This window comes from Sciurus carolinensis, chromosome X, assembly GCF_902686445.1.
Source record: "Sciurus carolinensis chromosome X, mSciCar1.2, whole genome shotgun sequence".
Taxonomy (NCBI): domain Eukaryota; kingdom Metazoa; phylum Chordata; class Mammalia; order Rodentia; family Sciuridae; genus Sciurus; species Sciurus carolinensis.
Genome location: NC_062232.1, coordinates 51,502,467 through 51,520,580, shown reverse-complemented (window position 1 = coordinate 51,520,580; position 18,114 = coordinate 51,502,467). Strand labels below are relative to the sequence as shown.

Below are 18,114 nucleotides of genomic sequence, written 5' to 3'. Positions count from 1 at the left end.
AGTGATAAACAATAAGAGTGGCCTTGGTCCTGCCTTCCAAAGGCTCATAGTGAGTCTGGCATGTAAGCTGCCAGTCCCAGCCCAGTGTGATCCATGACCTGTTGGTGAAGATAATACATTTCAGTAGGGGCACGGGGCAAGAAGCTATTTATTCTGCCTGAGGTATTGAAATAAAGGCATACCACTCACTATAACCCTATGATTTAGTAACCCTTCTAGCTCATTTCCTCTGTCTTGAGAGAATTGAAAAGCTGGGTTGCTCCTGAGCTTGGAGGAAGGATACTTCCAAGGTCTTGCTCAGTCATAGGACCATCAATTCTTTACTGGGGTGACTAGTAGTATAAGTGGCATTTCTATCTGCTATAAAAGTATTATGAGCAGACTTGCTCCTGCAGTAATGGGTGATGCTGACCATTATCCACATTCTCTTGTTTGGACTTATGCTTTAATAATCTGTTGTTTGATTTTCAATTTCTGTCTTTCCTGGAGCTTAGCTCCAACTTATTCCTCATGGATAATCAATGGTTAAAGGACAAGGAAGGCCTTAGAGGAGCATGGAGAAATGTCATAGGAAGAGATTATTCTAGAAGACTGGGGGAATCTTCAAGTGGAAGCAATCTCTTCCTACTCTGTTATGTCAGGTTAAGTGTAGATGGATATAAGAAAAGGTGGAATAAAGTTGCTTAAGATCAAAGACTGATCATCATCAGGTCCCCAAAAATCTGCAAATAAGATTCTTTAGTTATCTTCATTTGACAGAGAATAAGGGAGGGAAAGAAATGATTGGATTGGAGAAGGAGATCTAACTTAAAGTATTAGCCAAATTTTCAACCACAGTTAAGAAAAAAAAATTAAAAGGAAAAATAGGTGGAAAGACCATAGTTTCAGGAGGCTTACTGGTCCTTAGTGACCTTAGTGGCCAGGCTCCAGAGTGTTCCAGATGTGAGTTTGAATCTTGGATCTTTCTCTTCCAAGCTGTAGGGCATTGGGGAATTTATAATCTCTCTGAATCTTAATTTTGTCCTTCATATAATGAGGATAATAACTCTGCCCATCGGATTGCTATAATGATGAAAGGAGACAGGTGTATGCCTGGCACATCATGAATACTCAAACAGTAGCAGTTGTTTTTCCCTTATTAGAGCTTTTACTAGCGACACAGTTTTCATTAGGTCAGCTTCACATCTTTGAACCTAATCTCCCCAGTAGAAGTAGGGACAATACCTCTGCTGCAGTCAAGGTTTTTGTGGGGATTAAGTTAGATGAGGTATAGAAAGCATTTGATAAGAAATGGTGGGCATAAAAGATGGGCTGACTGCTCTTTGATTCTGGAGCCCCTGAGACACCTGAAGCCCAAAATGTAGATGGCATAAAAGTACTCAGAGTGAACATGCAGAAAGAGCCAAGACATTATTGAGGCAAGGGACAGGAGGGTTGTTAGCCATTCTACTAATTTTATCTCAAGTCTCATTTGGTCCAAGAAACCTCCTGACAGTTCTGTTCTAGGGAACTCTCCTTTACCCCATTTCTTTGGACACCTAACTTTGACCCTCTAATGTAGATGCTGAGTGATAGTGTTCACACTTATTTCATTTGAGTGTGTCTTCTCTTCTCAACTCAGTTTTAAGAAGCCAGGGGTCAATGTCAGATCTTTTGTGAGCATTCCTTATGAGAGAATAAGATGGGGTATAAAAGCCCTCACAAAACTCCCAATATATTGAATACCTTTCATCTTGGGTTACAGAATAGCCCTGAATCCTGGTTATGTTTGTGTATGACACATGTAGCTGGCCCAATGGAGTCCTAAAAAGGGAACACTTTCTTCACTGTCCTTCTACTAGACTGAAGTTCAATTTTCTTTGCTCAGTAAATATTTGTTAAATATTTGCCATTTTTATGCAAAGCAAACTAGTTGAAGTCTCTGGGGAATACAGAGATGAATCCCACCTGGATCTTGCTCTCAGATTGCTCTGATACTATTAGGACTGTTAGAGCCATGAAAACAAAGAACCAAAGCACAGGATTCAAAGTACAAGATGATCAGTGCCTTCAGAGCCAGAGAAAGAACTTGGAGCATTTTAGACTTCCGAAGATACAAATTTGGGCCTGTGGAAATAGGATAAAAAGCATCTTGGAAAGACATGATTAATTGTAGGGCAGGTACAAGGAACAATAAATAATACTGCTTGAATTGTAGGATATGTGAAGAAGAATGGTAGAACATTAGATCAGAAAGGAGTGTTGAAGCCAAATGGAAGTAGATCACAATTGCCAGGTTAAACATTTCAGGGTATATTCTGTGGACAACAGGGAGCCATGAAATCTAAATCTTCTTCTGAAAGAGAGAGGCAGAATACATTGGGATTTCCAGAGTACTCCAAAAGCAGCATATAAAAGTCAGCAGGGAGAGATAGAAGTCTAAAGACATATCATAGACTGATTCATCTGGAAAATGGTCCAACCCCATATAGTATTGTAGGGAAGTAATATGCTGGAGGTCATACAACTTAGTTGTAGTATAAGACTAGAGTCCAGTTTTCTTGACTCCAAGTTATATGACTCTTCCCTCTCAGCCTCATCAGTTTGGCATTGTGCTTTAATAGTGACGGAGACAAATTTGAGGCAAGAAAGAACAACATTGGTGTCTTTCAGCCAAGAAAACACTTTGCTGTCACTTCAAAGTCTGACTTGTAATGAATCATCAAGTTAAAGCTGCAAATAAAGGGCATAGGCAGACACAAAGTTCATGATGTTTGTTTCCTAAGGCCCTAGGTTGATGTCCATTTGGATATGACTGTGAATTAGAAATGAATGGCATTCATATTTGGGTGATGTCATTTCATTTACTCAAGGGAAATGAGAGCCCTAGGATGGACATGGCTTCAGATAGGAAATGTTCTCTGGTTCTGACAGTATGGCACATCCTTCCTGTCCAACTGTCTTCCAGTAGGTAGTAGAAATAGCATGATATTTTCTGCTCTGGTAATCTCTGAGCTACAGTGAGGAAGCAGTTGGGTGGCCTGGGGTTTCTTAACCCAGGCTGCACATCACAGTATCTGGGGAGCATTGAAAATACACATGCCTAGATCCCTCTCCAATCAATTAAACCAGGATCACTGAGGAGGGTGTCCAGTATTATGTAATTTTAAAGCTCTTCACAAATGTCTGATGTGGGGCCAGGGTTGATAACTACTGGTAGTTGGAACAATATGGGTTTCAGAAATCAGATGGAACTGGATCTGTTGTTGATAAACTATGAGGTTATTACTTACCTTGGAATTTATTTTCCTCATGTAGAATAGGGGCAATATTTTCTGCACAATTATGGCCAATGTTAAATGAGAAAAATGGGTATAAAGTGCTGAATATAGATAGTATCATAGTATGTGGAACAGAATGGGTGTTCAATAAAACATTAGATAATTTGTTTTACTGGTATTATTTTATTACCAATATAATTTTATCATTTATAATTTTATATTCCAAATAATAACAACAAAACCACAGATACTGGGAAAAGCACTAGATATAAAGACAAGAGATATAAGATAAGAGATGTAGGTTTCAGTCCTTACTTTATCAGTTATCTGATCATGCAGTTGTGGTTGAGTTGGTTCGCCTTTCAGAACCTCAGTTTCCCTTCTCTATAAAATGGGGATGATAAGACCTATCTATTCTTATCTTCCAAGTTTATTGTGAACAAATAATCATCATCTGGAAGAGTGCTTTGAACAGAATAATATTAATGCGATTTGTTTGGAGAAAATGGATTATTATCATTTTGATTATTTTTTTCTGATGTAATACTGTATTCCCAGTGTGGTGCTAAGGGGAATGGTGTGCCCAGAAATGTAAGATACAGACTAGATTGGGAGAGAGAATTTATGTATGCTTATGTATAATGTTTTGGTAAATCTTTCATCAAATCATCAATCACATGGTATTACCATTATCTCTTTGCATGCCTGTCTCACTAGAATACCTAGGTGGGTGGATTTTTAAAAACATACAACAGTATCTAAGCACTTCAGGAACATTGACACAGATGGAAATTACATATGCCTGCTAGTGTTCTGAGGGGTGAGATTTGAAATATATATTTAGGGATGATTATAATGTAGGTGACACAAGAGATCAGTGACACATAATAGTAAAAATACAACAAAGTATGATACTTACCCTGCATACTAGACACTGTCTATAGGACATTTAGACAGTGTGTGTAAAACTAAATTAGAGCTTGGCGTGGTGAGGTACATATGTCATCCCAGCAGCTCAATAGGCTGAATCAGGTGGATCCCAAATTCAAAGCCAGCCTCACCAACTTAGGAAGACCCTGGGCAAATTAAGGAGACCCTGTCTCTAAATAAAAAATAAAAGAGCTGGGGATGTGGCTCCATGGTAACGTGCCCCTGGGTTCAATCCCTGGTACAAAGAAAAAAAAAACTAAATTAGATAATTTACTTCTTAAAATTATCTTTAAAAAAGTGGTAGTTATATCAGTTTCCCAGACAAGGAAATGATAATCAAAAAGGTGAAGTAATTGTCCATGGTCCCACAACTTGGAAGTAGCATAACAGAACAAAGCCCCAAAGCCAGGTCTGCACAATTCCAGACTCTCTGTACTTTCTATTATAGCATAGTATCTTACCTTTAAGTAAGAGTCAAGGGACTTGAATAGGGCAGTGAGACCAGTTTGATTGAGTAGAGCTTATGATTAAAGTTCAGCATTTGTCCCTGGGACAGTGATTTGGTACCTGACTTATAGAGGGCTCTGAATTTAAGTTAAAGGGTTTGAACTTGATCTTGTGCATTTTTTAGCTTCTTGGAAAGCCTTCAAGAGAGGGGAAACAGGGCTGGGGCTGGTAGCTCAGTGGTAGAGTGCTTGCCTTACATGTGTGAGTCACTGGGTTTGATCATCAGCACCACATAAAAATAAAAACATAAAAACATATTGTGTCCATTTACAACTAAAAAATATTTTTAAAAAGAGTGGAGAAGCAGTGTAAATAAAGTAAGCCTTAAAACAGTATCATATGAGATAAATTTAATATCTTTTTATATTTACCCTCAACATTTTTGTAGAAAAAATTGAATATCGGTATCTACTCACAAAATTAAACAAATATCAAGATCTACTAACACCCTTGCAAAATTGTATCTACTTCAATATTGTTTCCATCAGGCCATGAGCACTTTTTATGGATTTTTTTCAGTTGATATTATTTCATAAGCATATTTTTGTTTTGACCTTGTCCAAATCCTTGTCAGTTTATGCATAATATGTTTGGTTAAATGCTTGTAAGAATCTAATTGTTTGCTTAGCTTTTGTGGTTGGGTCTGACTTTTTCCTGTTAAGATGCATGTCTTTGTGCCAATTGGTTTTTCTTTTTCTCTTGGATTAATTCTTTTGGGTCTGTCCTTCAAAGTGGAATTACTGGATCAACTAATACAAACTATCTCATATATATGATGTTGTAGTTCATCCACATTATTCTGGAATGCTCTATGAGTATCTAGACAAAATAAGCCCAGTTACAGTGGCACCAGCATGTGTGAGTGCTCTCCTTTCACCATAATCCTTTCAGAACCATTTTATAAAAAAGTATTTATATTTAATTTGTACTGACTAACCTGGGAACCACAGAGATAGAAGTAAGAAAGTGACTTAAGAAAGTATTTTAATAGTCAAGACCTAAGTAGAAAGGACCTGAATTTCTATGATGATGAATTTGTCAAATTCAAATTCACCATCAAACATTTACTGGGTACCTGTTATATGCCTGGCACTCTACTAAAGATATTAGTTCCTAATTTAATAATCTCAATAACTCGGTAAGATAATGTATTTTTAACCTTGATTATATGATTGAGAAAATGAGACTTAAGAATGCTATGATGACAAAATCAAGATATACTAAGTTATGGGCTTGGGGTTCAAACATAGACTTTTTAAAGGGACAGGTGTCAGGAAAATTACAAAAGAAAAGGACAGTTTTTGGTGACCAAGAAGTGGAGGCCAAAAATGGTGGCTTGGTAACTCCATTATTGGGTTCCTGCTTAAGAGTTGAGCTCCATTTGGCTATTTATCCAAGTCTCTGATATTGTTCTTTCTTCCAGGGGACGCTGACAGTGTCAGCAAAGTGCGGCCTCCAGGAGAAAAGCCAACGATCATCCGTCCCCCAGTGAGACCCCCAGACCCTCCCAGCCGGGCAGCTACTCCCCAGAAGCCAGAAACAAAGCCAGATATTGTGACTGGCAATGCAGGGGAAATCCCATCATCCGTGTAAGTAGGGTTCTTCTTCAGCTTGACCTAGGGTCTCCTAGGTGACCAGAAATGCTTTCAGGCTCACCATATATGGCTGTTAAATGTATATAATGTGCAACTGTGGGCATCATTCATTTCATAGTCTAGGGGAATATAGCATCAGCCCTGTCTGAAGTATTCCATTCAACCTTTAAGGCTGAGATTTTCCTATGGATGAAAATTTTGATCCTTAGTGTCTACTAGAAGACCCATTTTTCTTAGCTGCCCTATCTGTGTAGGGGGATAAACTCACTTTCTGTTTTTAACCCACATGGCTTTGGAAATTGCTATCTTATTTTCTTGTTATTGCTACTGGCTTTAAAAGTAATTTAATGGACATATTTAAAATAAATAACTTGGGGCCTTTTATATTTTTGTTAGCTAAGGATAGGATTTTTTAAAATTTTCCAAAATGACTTAGGTTCTCCAGAGAGCCTCTTATGGGGTAAGGAGCTGAGCTGACATCCAGCAGGCTTTCCTGAAGCTTGGCTGCAAGCCACCCAACCAGGGAAAGAGATGCCAGGATGGGACCACAGCAGCACTCAGGGACTAGCCTGGCTGGCCTCTTCAGCCAATGCCTGGGCCCTCTTGCAGTGTGTTACCACTGGCCTCCCTTTTTCTTGTATCTCATGCTTTCCATGATTATAAAATTGGGAAAAGAAGAATAAAACCTTCACTGCTTCAACTAATTATATTTTTATATATATATATATATATATACATATATATATATATATATATATATATATATATATAATGTCAAAAATTACACTTTGAAATCCAAGACTGATTTCACTTATTTTCCCCAAGAAAACCTGAAGTGGGCAACAAGCTTAGACCATTTTGGACCAACAGGGAGCAAATGGGTTCATCTGTGGTCATTTAGGTGCCTATGGTATTTGGACCATTATACAATACTTTTCTTTCTTTCTTTTTTTTTAACAGGGATTGAACCCAGAGGCCCTTTAACCACTGAATAGCACCCCCAGCCCATTTTTGTATTTTATTTTGATAGGGAGTCTCACTGAGTTGCTTACTGCCTCGCTGAGTTCCTGAGGCTAGCTTTGAACTTGTGATTCTCCTGTCTTGGCCTTCCTAGCTGCTGGGGTAACAGGCGCGCACTACCATGACCCACTGGGTCATCATACATTCTGATATTTGGATTTCTCCTGAGACCCAGGCCCATTGCTGGCAAAGACCTTGCATTGGCAGCCTACCTAGTTCAAAGTCTTGCCCTTTTCATTGGTCATTGGTTTTCACATGTATTCCAGAGCAACTCACATGACTTAATTGACTTCTGTTTTCAGGGTGGCTTCCAGGACCAGGTTCTTTGAAACAGCTTCCCGGAAAACAGGAAGGTAAGAGACAAAAGGGACAGAAAAGAAACCGTATCTTTTTTTTTTTTTTTTTTGGTACTGGGGAATTAAACTTAGGGCCTCTTGACCACTGAGCCACATCCCCAGCCCTATTTCGTATTTTATTTAGAGACAGGGTCTCACTGAGTTGCTTAGCACCTCACTGTTGCTGAGGCTGGCTTTGAACTTGTGATCCTCCTGTCTCAGCCTCCCAAGTCACTGAGATTACAGGCATGTGCCACCACGCCCAGCTCCCAAATCATTTTTTAATAAATGCATTATGAACATCCTATGGGTTCTTACTCTTACCTTCTTTTTTTTTTTCTGTTTCTCTGTAGCACACTGTCTCTTTCCTGCAACTTTATATTTTCATCTCTTTCTCTCTCTCACTTGTCTTTGTTTTGTCTTTCTCTCTCACTCTTTTTCTCACTTGGTATCTCTCACTTGGTCTCTTTCTGTTACTCTTTGTGTTTCTCTGTGTCTCTGTTTTTTTTTCTTGATGTCATGTTCCTGTTTATCTGTTTTCTTTCCCTGTGTCTCTCTTATCTCTTGTCTCTTTGCCTCTTCCGTTCTCTTTCTCTCTCACAGATATGTACATGCACACACATTCATACATACATGACAAACTGTATTGAAGAACCTTTACACCCTATGTAGATCTCGTTTTTGTTTATTTGTTTTGCTTATTTAGACCTTTTTATTCTTAAAGGGCAACTGATAAGAAAATGTAGAGTACAGCACTCTACCATAAACAGCCTTAGAGTAAGCATTCAAAAGTAAACAGTAGCCTCAGGTAATGGCTCTCAAACTTAGTGCCTATATAAATCACCTGCAAAAACTGGAGGAAAAAAAATCACAGATTCCTGACTTATGCTCTAGATCTGCTAAAACAGAATATCTAGGAGTAGGGCCTAGGGATCTGATTTTTTGCTCATTTTATTTTTCACTTCTCTCCCTCCCTCCCTTTCTTCATTCCTTCCTTCTACCTTCCTTTCTTCTTTTCTTCCTTCTTTTCTTATTTCCTGACTCCCTCCTTTTCTTCCTTTCATTTGTTTTAAAAACTTCTCAATTGCTGGAACAAACTGTTCAATCCCTGGGTCTTTGGGGCCCTTTGGCCTAAAACACCTGGAGAAATGATTGCTTAGTCTTTAAGGTATCTTCTGTGAGTTGTTCCATGTTGTTATTGAGAGAGTTTTAAATTGTACTTCCTAAAATGTAATGGGGGTGTTGTTACTCTTCTAGGTGGTCAGCCAAAAGAAAAATAATGAACCTTTTCCAGCAGTTCACCTTGGGATAGGTTAGATATACTCTAGTCAAAACTATAGGGCCTAACATACCAAGACATGATTCTACACAGCAAGACACCCTAGCACTGTGAGCTATAGGGAGCTAGGCTGGGCCAAATTCTCCTTAGACAATGATTTCCCATTTGTTATACCATAACAGATGAAAGTAAGATCAGGGCCCCAGATTTCTCTTACAAATAGCATGAAGATAAAAGGTTTTATCATGGAGGTTTTCAAAGGGGCTTCACCAGATGTTTACCATGAGAATGTAAAAAGGAAAAGAAATAAGAGATGGAGAAGCGAGCAAGTGTGGGCATGCCTAATATTCTTAATAAGGTACCCCTTGAGCAGGACCACTTCCTTGTGGTCCTCCCTCCCTCCCTAGGGAAAGCCATTTAAGAAGTAAATATGAAGGAATTTGAACAATGTAAACTGGAATGAACAGAATACAATGGGAAAGTCTAAATGAAAGCTTTTTTAGAAGAGATGATATCTAAGCTGAAACTTAAAGGATAAGTAAAACTATACAGAAAAATGTAATGGGACTGAACTGTATCACTAGATGGGAACCAAAGCTTTGAGAAGGGAATATGTAAGAGGCATGAACAATGTTCAATAGAATCTTCAGGGCAGGCAGACTTCCAAAAGGGAAGGTATAGTTAAACTAGTGTTGAGTGTGTGGAAGATTGATAACACTGTCAATTGGCTGGGCTTTGTCAACCAGTGCTCATTGAAGCCTTAGACCAACCACAATCCAAGGGGACTGTGACCAAAAGAGGTACTTCAGGCCAGAGTACTACTCTACCTACCCTATCTCCAACCTTCAAAAACCTAGACTTAATCCTGTTCTTTATCCCCAGATTCCATCTTGAAAGGAGTGTAAATAAGACCAGTGTGGATACCTGCCCTCCAGTATGTCATGAGTCCCCATCCTGTATACCCCACTGGTTTCTCCCACTTGGTATCCATATAAGGAGAGCATCTCTTCCATCTAGGCCTCCACCTCATAACCACCATTTGCATCAGTAAATCCACATGCCGCCTTCTAAGCCAGATCCTTAGACTAGTCACATAGTCAGTCCCATCCATGGTCACTGGTGTGAAATTTTCACCTGTAATGAAACAGATAATCTGTTTAATCATGGCCTTCCCCTTTTTGCTTTCCATTTGCATAACTGTACCCTGGTATAATACCCTCATTTCTTTCCATTCTACAGGATTTTTAGAAAATTAACTGAAAAGAAAATGAGTAGAGGTTCATCAAGAAGAGCAGTGAGGGGCTAGGGTACAGCTCAGTGGTAGAGTGTCTGCTTAGCATCCTCAAGGCCCTGAGTTTAAAAAAAAAGAAGAAGAAGAAGAAGAGGAAGAGGGAAAGACAGGGGAGGACATTGTAGGGAGGCAGAACATCATATGTAAAACACGTTCAAAATAGATCAGTATTCCACTGTGGTGAGAATGTGGGAGTTAAAAGAAGAACTATAGGTCAGATTGAGACTTGGGGCTAGATCATGAAGGTCTTATATGACATATTATAATGTTTGGTCTTTATACTGTAGTCCATTGGAGGAGGGTCATGGAAGATAAGCATGGCAATGTATATTCTGAGGTGAGTGAGTTGTGAAAAGACCACCCTAGTGATAGGGGGGAAGATAGATGAGAGTGTAAAGACTGGAGACTGGGAAAACAATTAGGAGACTAATCATCTTGGCAGGAGTTGATGAACGTCCTGGTCTATGGCATTAACTGTGGGGATGGAATAGAAGGGACAGACTTGTGACAGGCTCAATAAGACACTGTTGACTTTTCAAACATGGGATACTGTAGAATGACTGAGAGACAATAGTCTAACTCAAGTAATTAAGTAATTCAAGAATCATCGAGGAGCAGGTTTTGTGAAAAACATTTTGTGCTCAATTATGGATAGTTGTTTTGAAGACATGGCGGGGAAATCCTGGTACAGATATCCAGATATCCAATGCGTAACTGCAACCTTAGGCTAATAGTTGAGGCAAGGCTTATATACATGGAGGAATAGAACTATTGAGAACCGACACCACGTCACTTCAGTGTAGAATATCCACATATACTACAATGTGAATGGTAGCACTTTGGGGGAAGGGTCCCAAAAGTTGGTAGTAATTGAAACCATGAATGATAATGAGATCATTCAGGCAATAGATATAAACGATTTCAAAAACAGAAAAAAACAGAAGGCCGAGGACGTACTTGTGGGGACCAGCTGTTGTATGGGATGCTCTGCTCACATTATAGGGGAATTGGTTCTCCAGGATTTTTTATAACTCTCAAACTCTTGTTTGAGTTGTCCTCAAACAAGGACAATTTAGAATTGATATAAACACATTAAGAGTCTGAGCAAGGTTGGTTTGGTCTGCAAGGTAAAAGATGATCCATCTTTTACATGGTACATGCCCTGCCACAGATACTCAAAGGATCATTCTGCTACCTGAATAATGTCTTCATGTCTGGGAGACTGTGCTCTCTAAACTATAAATGGAAGTAGATGCTTTAAGATACCTGAACAGAATCACTTCCCCATTTTTCAGATGACCTGTTTGGCCTTGGTTTGGAAGTATCCCCCATCTCCTTTCTTTGCCTTTCTTATGATGATTTCTAGTCTTAGTGAAATTTATTTCTTCTTTGCCCACAGTTCTCAAGGCAGACTTCCTGGAGATGAGAGTTGAGGCCACAGGTATGTAGTCTCCACCCCTGATTACAGAACCTTTATGGGTTCCAAGTTTTTGAGGACTAATATGCCGTGCAGATCCAGAGGAAGGCAGATCACCTCTATGTCTCAGTTCATTACCCTAAAATTGCATGACCCTTAAACTTAGTACCTTTTAATCCTGAGCTTTTGTGTGATTTTAAATTACTCTCTCCTTTCCTTTCTCCTCCAGCAAGACTGTAGTGCAGTTGTACAGATTGCCTTTGATTTAAATTCATTATGAGTCCTAGCTATAACATTTGGGGCAAGTACATTTCCTTTTCAGAGTCTCAGTTCCCCAGTCTCTTAAATGAGAATTTGGAACCCTGTAACTTTTCACATCCTTTGGGTCCATAAGGAAACTAGTAACCTCCCTTTGGGTACTATAGCAGGTGCCAAGAAGCTACCTTAGTATCTGTAACAGGGACTTCATTTCTTCAGACCAAATTACTATTTCAGTCATACCTACCTGAACATTTATCCTTAGTCCTTTGTGTTTATCTGGTACAAAACACTTTCATATCCATTATCTTATTCAGCTCAAACCAGATGCCAGAAGTAGGTAGGATAATATGCGTTCTGACTCAACAAATAAAGGAATTGAAGTTCAGAGGAGATAAGTGACTTGCTAAGGTCATAGTCATCTTGGAGGTCAGGAAATGCTTTTCTCTACCTAGGAGTTCCAGTTGCTTAACTATCAGATTTCTGGCATGACATGAACCGATATACACATAAATGATATCCAAGTATCTGGAGCTTAGGTTGCCATATGCTCCTTGGCCTTCCTTTTCTTCTTATCACTACCAGTCCTCAGAGGTCCATAGGTTGATAAGCTTCTCCTTATCAGCCCCCATAAAGGTGACGCCCCAATAAAAGGAAGTTTGAAGATACTGTAGGGCCATACAGGTGGGGGTAATCTCAGAAGTTCTAATATCAGACTTCTGTTTTCCCAGGTAGACCTTTGGGAAATTAAAGTTTGAAGGCACAAAGTCTCTAGCCCTGATTACTGTTCCATTGTAGGTCTGTTTTCTGGGATCTGAGCCCTAATGGCCTTTTCCCAGCCATCCTCTGTTTCTCAGAAGATTAGCTACCAGTTGTAGGCTTTGCTACTTGCCTAGAAAGGCTCCACTGCTCAGTGGCTATTAAGTGTGTAACCAGTCCTACTAATTCCTTTCTTCTTTTCCTTTTAGGTTTTAAAATCCTTGGCCTCAGGGGATCCTTTCCAGGTCCTGAAAGGGTCTACTTCAAAGCCTTGTGTCCTGAGACATTTTGTGCTGAAGAGCAGCTCCTTCTTGGCCCTGCACCTTCAGGCTCATGGGAAGCCAAAAATAAGGGGCACATGTCCTAGACACATGTTTATTTCTCCTTTGTATTCTGTTTTCATCCCCTCAGAAGGTCTGTATTGAGCTCCTATAACACTGTGAATGGCTGGATTCCTTCAAGCCCCAGACTGCCAAAACCAAGATATCCACTGACCTGAGTCAAAGAAGGAAGCCTAGTTTTCAACTCTTCTCTGAACTTCTTGCTTCCTCAAAAGGCCATTGAACTCTAAAGACTTGGGGCTAAAGACTGGTCTTAGGAGTCTTGTCCTGAACTAAAGGCCACTTGAATTGGAGTCATTGCTTACCTTGGTTGAAAGGGAGTAGGAATGTTTGCTGAATATTGGAGAATCTTATCATGTCTCTTACTAAGTATGTGGACACTGGTGCCAGGTTGGTGCTCTGGCACTGTAATATGTTGCCAACAGTCTGTCTGCTGTGGGACCAGACAGCATGGGTGATGCGTCTCACACCCCACATGGACTTAGGAAGGTGGCCTTCCTGCTTTTGCCTACAGCCACTTAGGACAAATCTGCAAAGCATGTTTAGCATGTTAAAGCCTAGGTCTATTTGGATTATTCTTCCTGTTTTCACCTGACAGCTTCCTTTCTGAGCAAACAAGAAAAATATGAAAAAAAAACTACTCCAAATTGAAAACATTTCTTTAAAAAAGGCAGATTGTGTTTGTCATATTGGAGCTCCATTCTTGAGTCAAATGCTAGGAAAAACTGTTAAGATGGAGTGAGACCAAGTAGTTGTTGCTATTTCTTCATGTTTGCCTTCTGCTGATCAGCTATTTTAACTCCTGAAAAATGTAATTTTTAATCCAGTGTCCATGGATTCAGAAACTCCATGATGCCCCTGAGATGTTATGCATGATTCTGTGGCAATTTGCCTTTTCTGTGCCAACAGTTCATAACATTCTACTGAATTTCAAATGGGCCTATGACCCAAAAAACATTAAGAACCACACCTCACGAGATAAAATAATCATTTTACAACCCATAAAGTATTTGATTAGAAGGGGTTTTCAAAAGTATTGAATCTAACAGCCTTGTATACTGGCAGAGCAAGTTAGTGACAACAGCAGAACAAGATCCCAGGTCCCTGGGCTGCTATGTGGAGTTCTTTCCATTACACCACACTTTTCTAGCCAGGGACCTTATAGTTGATGACTTTAATGGCCGTCAGTTTGGGGATTTGGCTTTTACCCTTTTTCTTGAGCCTTTCCACATTTGCCACCAAGTGTAAAACTTCAAACCATAATCCTCTGATTCCCTTCATTGACCATGTCAATCATTGGAAGGGAATTAAATCCATGTAGTGGGTCAGAAATCTAAGAAATAGACATTTCCAAAACCTGTTTATTGAAGGGAATCTTCTGGAAGGAGTGTCAGTGTTTTGTTCCCAGGCAGATGCTGGGACCATAGCCTGTCTTTAAGGTCCCTGTGTCTATAACATGGCCCAGTGTGGGAGGAAGGGCTTTCCTACTTGCACTCTTCTAACATGGACCCACTAGTACACTGATTGTTGTATTGAGATTAAAGCATAAATATGGAGAGAGAGAAAAAAGAAACACATACATATGCCCAATCCAAACAAACTCTGAGATGACTTTGGGATGGTGTTACTAAATGGCAAAAGTCACTTTTTTAAGACTGAACTCCAAACATGGTTTATAAGTGAGTTAGGAACATGTAAGCTAAATACATTGAGATCTTTTGTCAAAGTAATTGAGTGGAAACTTGATGCCATTCTAAATCAAAACATGCCCAGATGACCATATTGAACTCTCTCTACCCTACCTGTTTTGAAGGCCACGTTGCTAAGGAACCAGGATCAAGAAAGTTATCATTTCACCTGCTGCTTACCCAAAAAAAATCTCTGTGAGGCTTGCTGGTCTCATACTGACTCCTGGTCTCTTGCAATGTCCTGTTATATGACTGACTAAAACAGGTAGGTGTGCAGAATTTGGCCACAAAACCAGTGGCCAATGGAACCTCAGTAGCTTGGAAGATGGTAGAGACATGGTTTGACTATAGTTTTTTGGGTGGAAAATCCCACAATCACCACTATAAAATTTGAAGATTATTGAGAGGCAGAGAAAGGCATGGCAATCCTAGTGGAAAGATATCCAGAAACTTGGTAGTGAGATTGCTGTGTTGCCAGATCAAGATCCTAGCATGAAAGATTGGTACAACCAGTCTTACTGGAAGCCAAGTAATAATGGCTGATGTTGCTTTGACCCTGTTCTGAGCTATCCCCAAAGCATGAACCACATTGCTTCCCCTAGAACTCTGATTTAAAAGCTTAAGACTCTGGCAAAGCATGCTGTCATGGAATGAGATTGGCTTGGCCTAGGCTTGATGGTCTTTCAGAAGAGGCTATGGGAAGAGGGAAATAATCACAAAGTGGCAGCTATATAAAATAATCAGCATACCTTAGCCAGTAGGTTAGAGAAACTGGCAATGGATGAGCTGTAAGTCTTGAACTGGCAGTGATAACAAAGGAGCTAACAGTTATAAAACACCTACTATGTGCTAGGTGCTTCATATATATTATCTCATTTCATCCTTAAAACAGTCATGCAAGTATTCATCTCATTTTAAATATAAAGAAAGTATAGCCCAGTGGGCTTGAGTAAGCAGCTTAAGGGCATATAGATTGTAGTAAATAACAAACTGTGATTTGAATCTAGACCTCTCTGACTCTACCCCCATGATATATTTTTTTTTTTCTTTTTGTCACACTGAAGTGTTTAAACAGAGGTCACACTACTGGAACTGGTATGATTTTTGACTCTTGCCTGCCTAACAAATATTAAAAGGTAAGCATTTGATGGAGGAAGAGGATATGAGTCCACTCTACAGGGAAATGAAAATTAGGCTGGAAGATATTCCTAAGTTGGGCTTTCTCTTTACCTTCAGAGTATCTGTTTGGTAGTATTTTTAAAAGGATCATCTAGTTTTACTTGTGAAGTAAAATAATTATTTTTAATTGATAGTTGGTTAGTCCTTGGCTTAGCCATTTTTCAAAGGGAAAAGATCCTTGTGTGTGTCTCTGTACTTTGCCAATACTTCACCAAAGTTGTAGCATGTCCAATTTCAATCAAAGAATTTGTGACATGCATACATGCAGTTTGAGAAGCAGGAAAGGTCTCTATGCCTCTGCAGTATTTGATGCCATGGTGTCAAAACCCTACATAATTTTTTTTGGTGATAATAGTAAAAGGAGATGATTTAAAAAAAAAAGATTAAATTTTTAATTTTGAAGTTAAAAAAGTTGTGCATAGGGGGGTGTCCAGCCACTGAGGGGTGAAACTAAACATCCAATTTCAATAGTAAAATAATGTCAAGTAGCGTATTTCTAAAATAATTGGTCATCATGGGGAGAAAACCTTCCCTTTTCAAGTTCCCTGATGCTGTAATAACTAGAACAAATAAAGTAGTATAGGAAGCAGTTCTGTAACTATTAAATAATTACTTGTGAGAGAATGTAGATCAATGATGCTACTATAAAAGTAGCTGCAGACAAGTGGCCTTGACATATTAGAAGCCCAGAAAAAGCTTCAGAAACAATAAAAAAAATGCAGAGATACAAGATAACTTGAAGGAGACATTTTAAGTGAAGAAAAGCTTTCATTTTCATGAGGAAATGAAGCACTCAATGCCAAGAACATTAATAGAGGACTCAAAAGATTGCCTATGTGAAATGTATGTGTGAAATCAGAAAAAAATGAATGAGATTCTTGGGCCCATTCATGTGACTTTCAATAAAGTATGCAGACTGTCTGGTACAAATGGTCTCCATCTGTAGTTTTGTCATGAAAACAATTTTTGAACATATTAGTCATGATGGTATGTACACCCACTATCTACTGTTCCTGTTGTCTTCTACAGATCTAGGAAACTTAGGCACAGAATTATTTTAGGCCTGTGAGTCTTAATGTACTTTCCACTTTGCATCCTGGCCTCATTCTGTTCAGCCTCACAACATCACTATGGGATAACTGATAGTACCATCTTATGGATATGGAAATTTGAAGCTCAGGGAGATGATAAATGATTTGCTGAAGATCACACACTAGTGATTGATTTAAAAAAAACCTGGGACTGGAAACTACAGAGCGCATTCCATTTCTAATATACTTCACTGCCTCTAGTATTAGTGATGAATCCCTAAAGTAAATGAAGAAGATGCTTAGAAATAAGACTGTTAAAAACATAGGCAAGTCTTTCTACTCATAATGTGACCCAGCATTCTCAGCATCAATATTAGCTGGGAACTTGTTAGAAATGCAGACTCTATGGGCCTACCCAAACATCTGGATCTGTATTTGAACAAAATTCCTAAGAGGCTCCTATGTATAAGTTTGAGAAGCACTGAATAGGGCTGATTTGATATGTTGGGAATGGTTACAAAAATTGCTTCTTGTTTTTCTTTGCCCATGGCCTTGTGCTTTGGTGACAGGTGAATGATGTTTCTCCACCTCAAAGAATAGTGAAATCAGCCTAGTGAATAAGAAGACTAAAAGTTACTTGACTTTCAAACTCTGAACAATGGAGGTAGTGGAAAGGCAACTAGGGCCAGTTGGAAAAAATTCATTTCATGACCTCTGAGGGAATCAGCCTTTGTCACTGCCTTTCTGGAATGCTGAACAAATTGCTCTTTTAGGCCTCAGGTTGCCTTTAAGCCAGGTGGTTTTATAGCACCTTTCAACTTTGGCATTCTATTATTCTAGGGTATGGATTTTACCAAGCCTTCATTGTAATGAAAAGAGACCACTAGGCTGGCCCTTTTCTGGCCATACTTTAGTATCTTCAGTTTATATAAGAAGGGGTGTTGTGATAGTAATTTGCAGAGTCATGGCAAAGCAACATTAATGGAAACTGCAAGGATTTAGGATGGGTATTACTTCAGTGAAACTGCTCGTGGTACCAGCACAAGGTTCTTTGAACCCTTGCAGCATTACTTTGGTAAATCAGTTTACTTCCAGCAGCAAGAGTGGACTTGTGGTAGGACAGATAGGCTTTATATCTGGGAGCTTTGTCTCCATTACTTGTTCATGCTCATTAATTCATTTGAGCCTCACACAGCCTTATCTAATCAGAGCAAGGATAATTAT

General features: G+C 39.2%; 1 protein-coding gene across 3 annotated transcripts in view; it reads left to right on the top strand.

The window, feature by feature from the left end:
- The window catches only part of Ophn1 (oligophrenin 1), a 408,982-nt gene extending 392,206 nt beyond the window's left edge, over positions 1 to 16,776 (top strand). For all 3 annotated transcript variants that reach the window (XM_047536395.1, XM_047536396.1, XM_047536394.1), the window contains exons 22-25: positions 6,121 to 6,286; positions 7,615 to 7,665; positions 11,617 to 11,658; positions 12,861 to 16,776. In XM_047536395.1, the coding sequence (XP_047392351.1) occupies positions 6,121 to 6,286; positions 7,615 to 7,665; positions 11,617 to 11,650 (251 nt within the window). In that variant the 3' untranslated portion in view covers positions 11,651 to 11,658; positions 12,861 to 16,776. The remainder of the gene's footprint in view (positions 1 to 6,120; positions 6,287 to 7,614; positions 7,666 to 11,616; positions 11,659 to 12,860) is intronic.
- The last annotated feature ends 1,338 nt before the right edge of the window (positions 16,777 to 18,114 follow it).